The sequence below is a fragment of the Humulus lupulus genome, chromosome 2, assembly GCF_963169125.1.
Source record: "Humulus lupulus chromosome 2, drHumLupu1.1, whole genome shotgun sequence".
Lineage (NCBI taxonomy): Eukaryota > Viridiplantae > Streptophyta > Magnoliopsida > Rosales > Cannabaceae > Humulus > Humulus lupulus.
This window is the reverse complement of record NC_084794.1, coordinates 135,250,352-135,264,768: the sequence shown is the minus strand read 5'-3', so window position 1 is coordinate 135,264,768 and position 14,417 is coordinate 135,250,352. Positions and strand designations below refer to the sequence as shown.

The following is a 14,417-nucleotide window of genomic DNA, read 5'->3' as shown; positions in this document are numbered from 1 at the left end:
AACACGATTTGTCTCCACACATCTTTTAAGAACTATTCCAAGGTTGCAAAGACAAGAGTCAAACGATGAACCAAAAACTGAAGAAGTCGTCCATAATTACCTCCATTATATTCTCCACTAAGTCAGCGAACCGGTACCACCTAAACCGGACTCACCCATGAACTATCTGAAATGACATACATAATTCCAGCATTCAAGAGTTTCAACACTTCCGCTCTCACAACTTCCTTCGTGGCTGGATTAAGCTGTCGTTGATGTTCAATAAAAGGCTTATAAGAATCCTCCATAAGGATCTTGTGCATACAAATAGCCAGACTAATGTCTTCAATATCTGAAATTGACTAAGCAAAGGCGGATGAATACCTCTTTAAAGTCTCTAACAACTTCATTTCATCTTCCTCATTCAATGATACTAATATAATTATGGGTTTGGTAGATCCATCTCCCAGAAATGCATATCGAAGATGAGCTGGTAATTTCTTCAAAACAAGCCCATCACTAGTAGTATTCTTTTTATCCAAGCTATTATCAATAGTTCGGGCCTTGTATTTATCCTCCTTCTTTGGCAACTCCTTTTCTACAGGTAATTCTTCTAAATAAAAGATACTATTAGCCACCTCCACCTCATTCATGCCCAAATCCACCCCAAGGTCCTCTTTAGAAATCGGCGTTGTCAAACACAGTTCCAAAAGGTCATTATGAAACATGGTCATAAAAAATCTCTTAAACATGGAGTAACTACATCCACTCTCTTACACTCTGCTTGCTCCTTGGGAAACCTTATGGCATTACTAATGTTGAACTTTACTTCTTCGCCATTCACCCTTAGAGTCAAGTTACCACCATGGACATCAATCAAAGTTTTTCCGGTTGCAAGAAAAGGTCTTCCCAAGATTATAGGAATTTCTTGGTCTTCCTCCATATCAAGCACAACAAAATCAACTAGATAAATGAATCTATCAATCTTCACTAAAACATCTTCAATAATACCTCTAGGATATGTTAAAGAACGATCTACCAATTGTAAGGAAATAGTAGTTGGTGTGACCTCTCCAAGATTGAGTTTCCAAAAGATAGAGAGAGGTATTAGATTGGTACTAGCACCCAAATCACACAAGGCCTTCTCAATATGTACCTCACCAATCACACATGGAATTATAAAACTTTCTGGATCCTTCAACTTTTTCGGTAATTGTCTCTTGAGAATGGCACTACATTCTTCCATTAGCTTCACTATCTCATAATCCTCTAACTTACGCTTCTTAGATATCACATCCTTCATAAACATAGAATAATTTAGCATTTGTTCAAGAGCATCCACAAAAGGAATATTAATATGGATTTTCCTGAAAATATTCAGGAGCTTCTCAAATTTTTCATCAATCTCCTTCTTATAAAATCGTTGAGGGAATGGCAATGGAGTAGTAATCTTAGGTGGATTATCCAGAAAAGTAATAGAACTCGACCTAACCACCAATGGCTCTTTCTTCAGAATCTCTTCCTTTGGCTTGATTTCTTCCTTCTCACATTTCTTGGGGATTTCCTCAATCTTTTTCTTTTCAACAATAGAAGCTTCCAATTCTTTTCCACTTCTCAAAGTAATGGCATTGCACTCTTTCAGATTCTTCTCTATGTCATTAGGAAAATATCTGGACAATTGATTCTTCATAGTATTGGCCAATTGACCCACTTGTGTTTCAAATGTCTTCATCGTTGCCCCCATATTAGTACAATTCATTTCAATATTATTGAGACGGGTATCATGTTGATCTAGCCTTTCTTTGGAGTCCACTATGTAAGTCTTCAGTAACTCTTCGAGTGAATGTGATGGTTTCTCCCCCATTTTTCTACTTGGCTCTTGGGTGGTTGAAGAATGTTCCTGTTGTTGGCATAGGAAAAATTTTCATGATTGCGGAGGCTAGGATGGTAATAAGTAGGCAAGTTGTTGTTGGGCCTAAAGTTGTAGTTTCGGTTGACATATTGACATTTTTCATCCACCAACCCATTCGAACTAGAAGCTTGTGCCATATTCACTATTTCTTGACTTGCCGCTACTTTATTTTCAGTAAGACCCTTAATCTGATTAGTCAAAGTAGACATCTGTACCATCAATGACGTTATTTGATCTACTCCAAAAACCCCATATGCCTTCTTAATCGTCAATATCTCACGCTGCCATTGACAAATATTCATGGAAATATCCTCAAACAGAATTAATCCCCAATGTGGGATCAATATGTGATCTTGTTGGATCATTGAGCCCATTATAAAATAGTTGAACCTGAAACCAATCCTTTATGCCATGTTGATGAAATTGTTTGAGCATCTCCTTAAATCTATCCCATTCCTCATATAATTGCTCAGACTCCATCTGCCTAAATTGAGTGATCTCAGCCCTTAATTATGAAGTTTTAGAAGGCGGGAAAAATTTTATGAGGAAATTCTGTGCCATATCCTCCCACGAAGTTACAATTGTAACGTCTCGTAAAATCTCTTAACAAAATTTGAGGAAAAATATAACGTTTTTCTAAAAATAAGGTAACCTAAAATCCATATAAAAAAAACATTTCAAAACATGCAAAAGTTCGGAAGTATGTGCATACTTAAAAGTAAATTATAGTGTCATAATGTTAAAACATTCAACAAGCCCAAAATAATTTTTGTTATCATATGGGTTCTAGTTCCCAAAACTTAAATTCCCATAAGGTCGGTCCACGTGTACATCCTTGCAGATGAACTCCAGCCCTCACTGATCCACCTTTCCTTTGAGCCTACCTACAACATGAAACAACTAGGTAAGCGAAACGCTTAGTAAGAACAACTTAACAAACGTAACCACATAAACGAAGCAAGCACTTAAACTAACTGTAACTAGGCAGATAACCAACATAGAATAAGATTCAGATGAAACCGAACCCTAACATACAATTTAAGAACGTACGAACATCCAGGAAAACTTATGGTCATGCCTCATAACCAAAATTTAAATCCTAAAGATACACCTGCACGCAGAAAATCCCAGAGCATACATACAGTCTTAACTGGTAACATACATACTTACTCAGTCATATCTTAACATACATACTTACTTATTCATTCATATCTTAATCCCTAATTCGCCTTAAATACTTTAGGATATGCTTAACTGATATCCAATGTTCTGGTCCTGGGTTTGACTTGTTCATGCTCACTACTCCCACTACATATCAGATATCTAGTCTAGTACACAATATAGCATACATCAGACTTCCAACTACAGATGCGTAAGGAACTTTTCTCATTGCATCTTCCTCTTCAGGAGTCTGGGGAGACTGCTTCTTTGAAAGATGAATTCCATGGCAAGACGGTAGACGCTCTTTATTGGAATTTTTCATTGAGAAACGTTCAAGCTCTTTATCATTGTAAGCTGCTTGAGATAGAGCTAAGATTATGTTCTTTCTATCCCTAATGATCTGGATACCTAGAACATAACTTGCTTCACCCAAATCCTTCTTCTGGAATTGAGTGTTCAGCCAATTCTTCACATCTGACAATTTCTTAACATTATTTCTAATGAGTAAGATATCATCTACATAAAGAACAAGGAATACCACTACTTGATTTGCCTTCAGTTGGAAAACACAAGGTTCATCAATATTTTGTTCAAACCTATAAGTTTTGATTATTTCATCAAACCTAAGAATCCAGGAACGAGAAGCTTGCTTAAGTCCATAAATGGATCTATTCAACTTGCAAACTTTTCCTTATTATCCAGCTACTTTAAATCCTTCTGGCTGATCCATATAAATGACTTCGTCAAGCTTTCCATTAATCAAAGTTGTCTTGACATCCATTTTCGAAATCCCATAGTCGAGAGCGGTTGCTATGGATAGGAGGATGCGAATGAACTTGAGCATGGCTACCGAACTAAAAGTTTCCTCATAGTCCATGCCTTCTCTTTGGGTATAACCTTTTGGCACTGATCGAGCTTTATAAGTTTCGATATTTTCATCAACACTTCGTTTCCTTTTGTAGATCCACTTGCACCCAATGGCCATAAAGTCACTAGGTGCTTCCATAAGATCCCAGAAGAAATTTGAGTACATGGACTCCATTTCGTGTTTCATGGCTTCGAGCCATAGTTCTTTTTCAGGGCTAGCCATTGCCTGTTTGAAAAACAACGGATCATCATCACTAGTGTCACCAACAACCATATTGATTTCACCATCCAAACCATAGAAAACTGGGTTCCTAGAACCCTCCCACTAAGACGAGGCTCCATGAATGTTTTCTCAGGAACAGTGTTACTTTCTTCATTTAAATCGACTTGCATCGGTTGGACATGAAGAGTGGGAATTTCATCATCAACTCGCATTTAAGACGATGGAACATTGGTTGGAGTCAATTCTTTAGCCATCTCCTTTAAAACTACTTTGCTGCATGGTTTGAAGTTTTAGACATAGTCATTTTCCAGAAAAGTAGCATTCGTAGAAGTAAACACTTTCTTTTCTGAATGACTATAGAAAATTCCACCCCGAGTACCTTTAGGATAGCCAACAAACATGCAAACTTCAGTTCACGATTCTAGCTTTCCTTCCTTTTTCCTCGTGACATGGGCGGGACACCCCCAGATTCTATAATGGCGTAAAGTAGGTTCATGACCATTCCAACATTCTAAAGGTGTTTTGGGAATTTATTTAGACAACACGAAATTTAGAATGTCGTTCGCGGTTTCAATTTCATGTCCCCAGAACGAAGTTGGTAGAGTTGAGTAACTAAGCATGCATCTAACCATTTCTAATAAAATTTCTATTCTGGCATTCTGCTACACCATTTTATTGCGGAGTACCCGGGGTAGTAAGTTGTGATTAAATCCCAAGTTCAGTTAAATGATCTTGGAACTGCATATCCAAATATTCTCCACCCCTATCAGATCGTAAGATCTTTAAAGTTTTACCTAATTGGTTCAGAGCCATTGCTAGGAATTCCTAAAACTTTCAAAATGTTTTTTATTTCCTATGCATTAGGTAAAGACATGAGTATCTAGAGTAATCGTCAATGAAAGTGACGAAATACTCAAAACCACCCTTGCTTGTACATTAAAAGGTCCACAAACATCTGAATGAACAAGTCCAAGTAGTTCTTTGGCCCTATCACCCTTTGCAAAGAATGGACACTTGGTCAGTTTGCCTTCTAGACAAGATTCGCAGACAGGTAATTCACCTAAGGTGAGTTCCCTCAAAGGTTGTCCTTTGTAGGTCTTTGAATTCTATCATAGCCAATGTGACCTAGTCTCAAATGCCATAAATACGTCATGTTAACATTTTCGGTCTTTTGACGTTTATTGGTTCTAGCTTTAGCTACTTTGAATAAATCATTGTTAAGAGCGATGGGTTCATTACGTCACAGAATATAAAGCCTGTTTTCCAAACATGCAATACACAATTGTGATCCATTGAAAGAAATAGATATATTAGAACTTGTGAAAGTCATAACAAATTGTTCTAATTGCATTATGGAAACTGAAATTAACTTTATACTAAAATATGAAATAGAAAATACATCATTTAAAATTAAAAATTTATTTCCGAACTTCAGACAAGCTCTTCCTCTAGCTTGGACCACAACGAACACTCCGTTCCCAACTCTAAGCTTTAAGCCGCCTTCGTCCACTTCCTCCCATGATTCAAGAAGATGTAAAGAGTTACAAACATGGTTAGTAGATCCAGAATCAACAATCCAAACAGATTTATCATTCTCTAAAACACATGTTTCTAAGATATATATACTATAATCATTACCTTTGTTTTTAGCAGCTAGAAACTTGGGGCAATCATGTTTCCAATGCCCATTCTCTTTGCAGTGAAAACACTTACATTTACCTCTCTTGTTTTTCTTGTTCTTCCCCTTAGGCGTCTATGCATTTGGTTGTGCACTCGTCTTTGCAGCCTTTGCAAGCTTGAGGTTGTTTTTATGTCCATCTTTCCTCTTGTTTCTAGCTTTCGAAGACGAAGCTTGGTTAGGTTCAGCCTTAGTTGGATCAGCAACAGTAGTAGTAGTTGTATTCTTTTCTGCTCCCTTACTCAGTCCACCCATGATAGACTCAAAAGACTGAAGCTCGTTAATGAGTTGCGTCAGACCATAATTGAGTTTATTCAACACATAGTTGGTGGTGAATGGCGAGAAAGCTGGAGAGAGACTGATGAGGATTAAGTCGACTTGATTTTCCTCATCTATTGTTGCTCCATGCCTTTCAACTTCTTGAAAGTAGTTTGTCATTTTGATCAGATGATCGCGACACTTGATGAGAAGGTGCCATTCGAGCATTGGCATATTTCTTGGTGGCCTCAAAACGAGTCTGCGCTGACTTGGCACCAAACATGTCTTGGAGTTGATCCATGATTTCGTAGGCCGTCTCAACATTCTCCATCTTTTTCTTGAGAGTGTCGACCATACTAGTCAACATGTAGTACCGTGCCTTGTTGTTAGCCGCCTGCCAATGCTCATACTTATCCCTCACAGACTTGGTAGCTTCTTCAACTGAAACTTCTGGGGATTCCTCAGTCATGACGAACTTGGAGTTGTCACCAATCAACACAATGTTGATGTTTTGCTTCCATTCAAGGAATTTTTCTCCAATGAGTTTCTCCATTGAATGTTGAGAAAGGATGGGACTAGACACAGCCATAATGATACTACAAATTATGAATAAAATATAAATCAATCACTTTTGCTCAATAAAACTTCTATTCACTCTAATTTCAAGAAATAGTACAACATATACCAAAATATGTAAGATATGAAGAAAAAAATACCAAAAACTATCATATCTCTATTTCTTTAGGTTTTTAACTAATCTATGATATCCTTGTCCCGACTGGTGAGAGTCGAAAATACCACTAGTTAAATAAAGTTGTAAACTTATTTAATAATGGACACCATTATTAACAACCTATTATTCGATCAAAATAAGAAAACAAAATCTCTTATATTATGAGCTAGACCCACAGTTTCAATAATCAATAGATTTAGTCCTAGTAGTCACCGTAGGGGTGAGTCTAATAGAATTTGACCTATAATTATCTATCTTTCAAAATCTAACATTGTCAAAATAACTAATGAACACCTTCTATAGGGGGACGAATCAAAGCATCTTGAGGCCCCATTAAACTATTGACCTTGTTATACGAACAGTGAAGGTCGAATATTATTCTTATAAAATAAGCTCATTATAAAATAGTATTTTTATTATTAATTTTTGAAAATTATTGACTATGGTTCTCCAAAAAAAATTGTAAAATTAGAATTTTTAAAACCAAAGTACTATAATTTCCTATTAATTCTAAAGTGTCACATTGAAACAAATTTAATTGAATTGGAATTAATTTGTTGCTAATCAATATTCAGGTTTAACTATTATAATGAACCTATACAATTAAGTCACCCTCAGGCAAATGGGCCTTAACAATTGGGCTTGCATGGAGGAGGGCTATGTCCAGTATGTCATTCTCACTACTAAGGCCCCCATACTTCCATACAAGGTCCAAAAGACATGAATTTAAATCTTATTTTTATTAATTGTTATTAATTGATTAGGCCCACTATATCATGCAAAGCAAATAGGTCTTCACAAGTGGAACCACCTACAAGAGAGGAATTTAAACTTTACATTTTCTAATGAGCCCAAATAAAACCTATCATTTTATGAATATTTTATTTGGAAAAATCCATATATTAAGCAAACATATGGGCCACAATATGCATCTAAGCCCAATTCCAAAAATACCACATATAGTGCAAACAGACATGTTATAATTGGATGGGTCTAATCATGTTACTATAAGAGCAAGTCTATGAATTTATGCAAAAATACCACAATTAATTTTCTAGAATTTATCCAAAAATTCGAATTAATTAAATTTTGCAAAAAATAAATAAGTCAATTCAAATTAAATTTATCAACAATTAACCAAAGTAAATTTAAATTTCATTTATCAACAATCAACTTAGTTTAGGTCAATTTGAAAAATATTAATTTAATTTAAATATAATTTATCAAAAATTAGGCAAAGTTAATTTAAATCTCATTTATTAAAAAAATATTTTATTAATTTGTTTGAAAAACATGATATTTTGAAAATTTTAGCCAGTTATAAATTTTTAAAACAAATATCATCAGCTATTTTTACAATAATATCTTAAACAGTTAAACAAATTCTAATATCTATAAAAATATCTACTCAACAAATTTTTAGATTTCAGATTATTTAAATATTAAAATCTATAGAATAATTAGATATTATTATTTTCAAAGATCAGATATAAAAAAAAAATCAAGTATTAAAAAATATCTTAAATATATGATAACTTAATTATAATATTTTAATATATTAAAATATTTAAAACTAATTAGTTTACCTAATTTTAAATTTGAATTTGAATCTTTGTAGAAAATATCTATTTTTAAAAGAACAAACAACAAAAATATCGTATTTCAAAAAAGATATTTTTAAATAATAGAAAAAATCTGATATTTTATATTAACCTATTCAAAAATATATTCAAAAATCAAAATTTAAGAAAAAATTATTGCAGGGCGCGAGCAGTGAAAACTAGTAGTCGCGGCCATAGGAACAAACTGGGCAAAAATCGTGTGCTGGTCGTGGCCAGGGGTAAATGGTGGCTGCGGCCACTAGCGTCGAATACCCAAGGCACGACTAGTGAAAACTGGTGGCTGCGGCCACTGCCCGAGAAAAAAAATTAATAAAAAATGTGTAATTATTCAAGCCAAAAGCTTTTTCTAAATAATGTTTACCATGATTTACATCAAATAAATCATTTATATAAAAATTATTTGCAAAGAAAACACAACAAAATAACCCAAATATGATAATAATCACATAAAATTCAATATGCTTCATAAAAAACATGAAATCCACCTAATTACTCAACACATCAAATAATTCAATTTTACCATGTTCATGCATGAAAATAAAAATTACTAAAGGCTCTGAGGCCAATTGTTAGGAAACTTATACAAGATCTTGTTTATTTTTATGTAAATCTTATATTAAACAAATTAATATAAAAAAACCTAAAACATGTTTCTAAAATTGAATTCAAATATAAATAATGATAAGAACACTTACATTATACGCAGCAGAATGATAAAGTCATTCCTTCAATTTCTCTAACCCTTGTATACTTTCTGTCGCAAAGTATTACCAAGAAAGTGAAATGTTCTTCAATTTACTTCACAGCTTTCCAAAGTATCCTTAGAATCACTTAGACTAGAGTGGTTGGAAAATTCTTAACACATGAGATAGATACACAGAGAGAATAAGAATAGAAGATAAAAATTGAGACTTAAAAATGACTTATGCAATTGAGAGAATCTAAAACCTAATAGATCTTCAAATCTTCTCAGAAACTTATGTTTCAAAAATCTGATTTCAACTCTCACTTAACACTCATTTTAGAAACTCAATTAGGCCATTTAATTTAATTAAAAAATCAATAAAATAATAGATAATATCAGCCCTAGGTCAAAATTATCATGGGCTTTAGGCCTGTGAAATTTCCCATTTAATTATAAGACAATAGGACTTAAAATCAAGGCATTTATTATTTTCTATTGATTGATTAATTAATTAAATAATTATTCAAATCCTTTATCAAATTAATTATTTATAATTGGAAACTTGATTTAAACTTATTAATTTCAACTCTCACTTAGCACTCATTTTAAAAACTCAATTAGGTCATTTAATTTAATTAAAAAATCAATAAAATAATAGATAATATCAGTCCTAGGTCAAAATTATCATGGGCTTTAGGCCCGTGAAATTTCTCATTTAATTATAAGACAATTGGACTTAAAATCAAGGCCTTTATTATTTTCTATTGATTGATTAATTAATTAAATAATTATTCAAATCCTTTATCAAATTAATTATTTATAATTTGAACCTTGATTTAAACTTATTTATTAATTTAGATACAAATTTATCTTAATTAATAAATCTATCCTAATTTCACTTTTCTTCTCTAAATTACATAACTCTGTGAAACTATCCAAAATTGACCTCGTCAACTTTGATAATTCTTGTTATACCCAGATTTCGAGCCATGGTAAATGTGACCTCGAAAGTTGGATTCGCAACAAATGGTCTCGTAAGGATTAGAGTATGCTCCAGGATGGTATATCGAGCCTGCAAAGTACGATATATGACCTCGAATATGGTGACCTCGAAACGACCGCGATCTCGAAAGGTAGCTCCGAGAACACACTCATCTTCAGGGACGACTTCGGATCAGGGGTCTCGAGCTCGATGTACGTACGATCTCGAAAGCCACGTGAACTCGGGAGATGTCGTTAGCTCAGACGACGACGGGAAACCTGGGAAGCTAAAGTCTTAGAGATACGCGATAACCACCTTGAATATCTACAAGTATTATAAATATGAGATGTAATCCTCATTTATTAATGTAAATCCCCTAGAATCGTGGGATATTATTTGGTCAGTTATGCGTTTCCTGGTCTTCAGGGACGTTTCCTTTTATATCTGATTATAGGCATTTAAAGCCATTTATTTTATTTACACAAAAAGAGTAACTACACAAAATATGTGGGATAGTATTCTGCGTCCTTCTCTATAAATAGAGAGGCCATGCATCATTGTAAGGGACCGAAATTCTGATCCTTGAGAGAAAACTCTGAAGAATTCATGCTTAAGAATTTTCAGAGATAATCTTGAGATTAATAACAGAGACTCGTGGACTAGGCAGATTTAACTGCTGAACCACGTAAAAATCGTGTGTTTGATTTGTTTTATTTCATTTGGCCATTGTCATTCATTGTTTATGTGCTCTTCTTTTATTGTTTGACGAAAAATGGCGTCAACAGTTTGGTGCTTTCATTGAGAGCCTTAAGCATTCATCCCTGAAAAAGCCATGGCCACAAACAATCAGAACACCCCTGATGAAAGCTACCCAAGGCGTCCTGGAAAACAACCAATGGAGAACCTGGATGCTGAGGAGAGAAGTGGGTCCTCTGATTCCCGGGGACCACCTCCTCCACCAAGGGATGAGGATATGTACTACAATCCTGAGCGTTACGTTCCTATTGTAGAACTGGAAAACCGGCAATTGAAACAGCTGTTGGCAGAGGCCAACAAACGGAATGAGGAGTTGACTAGGATAGCCGCAGAGGCCCAGGTGGCTCAGCCCCCGCCTCCACGCGAAAACCAAGTCCCTCCTCCAAGGGACGTGCATGTTCCTCCCCGGAGGCCCCGTGGACGTCCACGAAAAAATGCTGCCACAAGGAGGCCGACTCAACCTCCGGCACCAGCAGAGCCATCTGCTCCTCCTAGGCCACAGAGGAGCACTCGAGCTCGGGTCCCGCCTAACCCACCTGTGGAAGTGCCTGCAGGAACTGAGAATAACCGAACCCCTGCAGAGGCTCGGACTCAGGTACCTGGGAGTGCACTAAATGCAACTGACCCATCTCGGGCAAATTCTGGCCCCTCTAGGCCGCGACAAGGGCGGCAGCCACCGTCGCCTATACGGTTCCCTCCGTTGCCCATAAGATATCCTTCACCTCCCCGCAGAAACGCTCAACCTATTCGAGATCAGGATCAAGGGCGTACAGGGGAAAGACAAGGAAACAGGGAGACATTCCAGGAGCGGAGAGGCGCACCATCTGAGAAAAGTCAGACGTCTCGGTCTCGCACAGCGAAGACGAGGTGACGTGGGAAGAATCCATCACGAAATGACCGATCAATGAGTTTCACCAGTGACGAGTCCGGAGAGACCAGGTTCATCAGTAAACACGACCGAGGTCGTAAAAATACTGGAAGTCGCAAGAATCGTCCTGACCTGCGAAGTCATCTGAATCAGAGTAGGGGGAAGGGAGATCAAACAAATCCGGACCTGAGGGATCGCTTGAATATGCGTAGAGATCCCTCATGGAGATGCGAGCTTGGAATCATGATCAATGATAGTCAATTCCAGACAACACCTCCTACTGACCCAATCCAAGAAAGGATCGATCAGCTCGAAAAAGCCTTTAGGCTTTTAAAGAATGAACGAAGAAATGGTCGATATGAGGACTCTGATGAGGAGCTTGAGCCGTTTGCTCCACATATTTCTAACACTCAATTTCCTCAAGGATTCCGGATTCCTCACGTCCCAGCGTTTGAAGGAAAAACCGACCCATGTAGTCACTTGAGTACATTCAACACTATTATGAGAGCTAGTAACGTGGGTTACGAGCTCATGTGCATGTTGTTTCCGACATCATTGGCAGGACCTGCCAAAAGTTGGTTCGAAAAATACAAGAGACACTCAATAACTTCATGGGAACAATTGTTGTTGGGGTTTTATGCCCTAATTAAAACCCAAATTCTTTGTAATCTCATTTTTATTATCAATAAAAGAATAGAAATCATTTTTTGACTTGGTCAATCACTTTGCTCACATGTTTTATTTTCATGATTATTTGTTTAATATAAACTTCTATTAAATCCCGAGCATATAGCTAATCTTATTTATAGTGACGTAATCACAGTGGAATACAAATATGTTTATATGTTCAAAAATAAGTTAGTCCTAAGATTAGTCAGTGCACCGGATTTACACTGACTTGCCAATCTACGATATGATCTACTTACACATTACAGTGTTATGTTCTTTCCAGAACATTAGCAAAGTAGATAAGATCGGATGTATTTGTTACATCGGACAGGACCGATATTGACAGTTGATAAGATAAGTAAACATACCGTTATTATCTATTCTAGTCATATCATATAGTTGACCATAGGTCAATTCAATCTCAATTCTGAGTGGTTAGTATTCTAACTGATTGTATTATTTGAGTTCTTTGACTTGTTCGTTACCAGCTTACCCTACGGACTAGCCCATACTTACATCTTGGGAACTCGGTAGTATAATTGAGTGGGAGTGTTAATCATAGATATGAACATCTATAGCTTCTGATGAAGAAGTGAAACGATGGTTTCCTTTTAGTTTGGTTCAAGGTGTTAAATGATAGAGATCTCATTTCAGTAATTAAATTAGTTTACTGAAATATCATTTACAAGAAACTAAGTGTTTTAAGGATAAAATACAATGAGGGGTAAAACGGTATTTTAGTCCTATCTCATTGTAGACCGTCTATAGAGGATTGAGTGACAATTATGGTTGTAACAATGGATAATTAATAGCGTATCTATATTTGTTATAGAGCGTTCTATGAATTCAAGAGTGCAATTCCAAGTCTATAGTGGAGTCACGAGGAATTAATAAGTTAGTAAATTTATTTGTTAGATTTATGATAACTTATTGGAGCTTGATTTCATAGGCCCATGGTCCCCATTGTACCTTGGATAAAGTCATCTAGATAGTCTCAATTAATTGATTTAATCATCAATTAGAATTATCAAAGTTGACCAGGTCAATTTTGGATAGTTTCACAGAGTTGTGTAATTTTGAGAAGAAAAGAGAAATTATGGCAGATTTATTAATTAAGATAAATTGGTATCTAAATTAATAAATAAATTTAAATCAAGGTTCAAATTATAAATAATTAATTTGATAAAGGATTTAAATAATTATTTAATTAATTAAATCAATAGAAAATAATACAGGCCTTGATTTTAAGTCCAATGGGCTTATAATCAAATGGGAAATTTCACGGGCCTATAGCCCATGATAATTTCGACCTAGGGCTTCAAAATGGCTGCTATTTTATTGATTTTTTAATTAAATTAAATGGCCTAATTGAGTCTATAAAAGGAGTGTTATAGAGAAGTCAAAAAAAGGGTTTTTTGATAAGTCAGATTTTCTGATAGTTTTATATTCTCTCTAAACACAAGTCCTTTTCTAAGCCTCTTTGTATTTTCTCTTCTTCTCTCTATATCTATCTCATGTGTTGAGAATTGCCCACACTAGTCTAGGTGGTTCTAAGGATACATTGGAAGATCGTGAAGAAAATAGAAGATCGGTTCAGTTTCTTGATAATACTCTGCGACAGAGAGGATACAAGAGTTAGAGAAACTGAAGGAAGGACTCTTAATTCCGCTGCGTATACTGTAAGTATTCTATTTTTGTTTCTCTTTGAATTCAATTTTAGAAACATGTTTTAGGATATCTCGTATTAATTTTTTTAATATTAGATATACATGAAAATAAATAAAGATCATGTATAAGTTTTTCCAACAACTGGTATCAGAGACTTTGCTAATCTTTATTTTCATGCATGAACATGTTTAAAATTGGATTATATGATATGTTTGAATAATTGGATGGTTTTTCATGTTTTTATGAACATATTGATTTTATGTGAATTTTAGCAATTTTTAGGTTATTTAGTTGTGTTTTCTATGCTCTTAATTTTTATATATGCTTTATTTTGTGTAAAACATGGTAAAAATTAA

General features: G+C 35.2%; 1 protein-coding gene across 1 annotated transcript; it reads right to left on the bottom strand.

Annotated features, from left to right (window-relative positions):
- Positions 1-709: 709 nt before the first annotated feature.
- LOC133814756 (uncharacterized) lies at positions 710-1,723 on the bottom strand. Its single transcript, XM_062247677.1, has one exon. The coding sequence runs from the start codon at positions 1,721-1,723 to the stop codon at positions 710-712; it is 1,014 nt and encodes a 337-aa protein (XP_062103661.1).
- Positions 1,724-14,417: the final 12,694 nt, after the last annotated feature.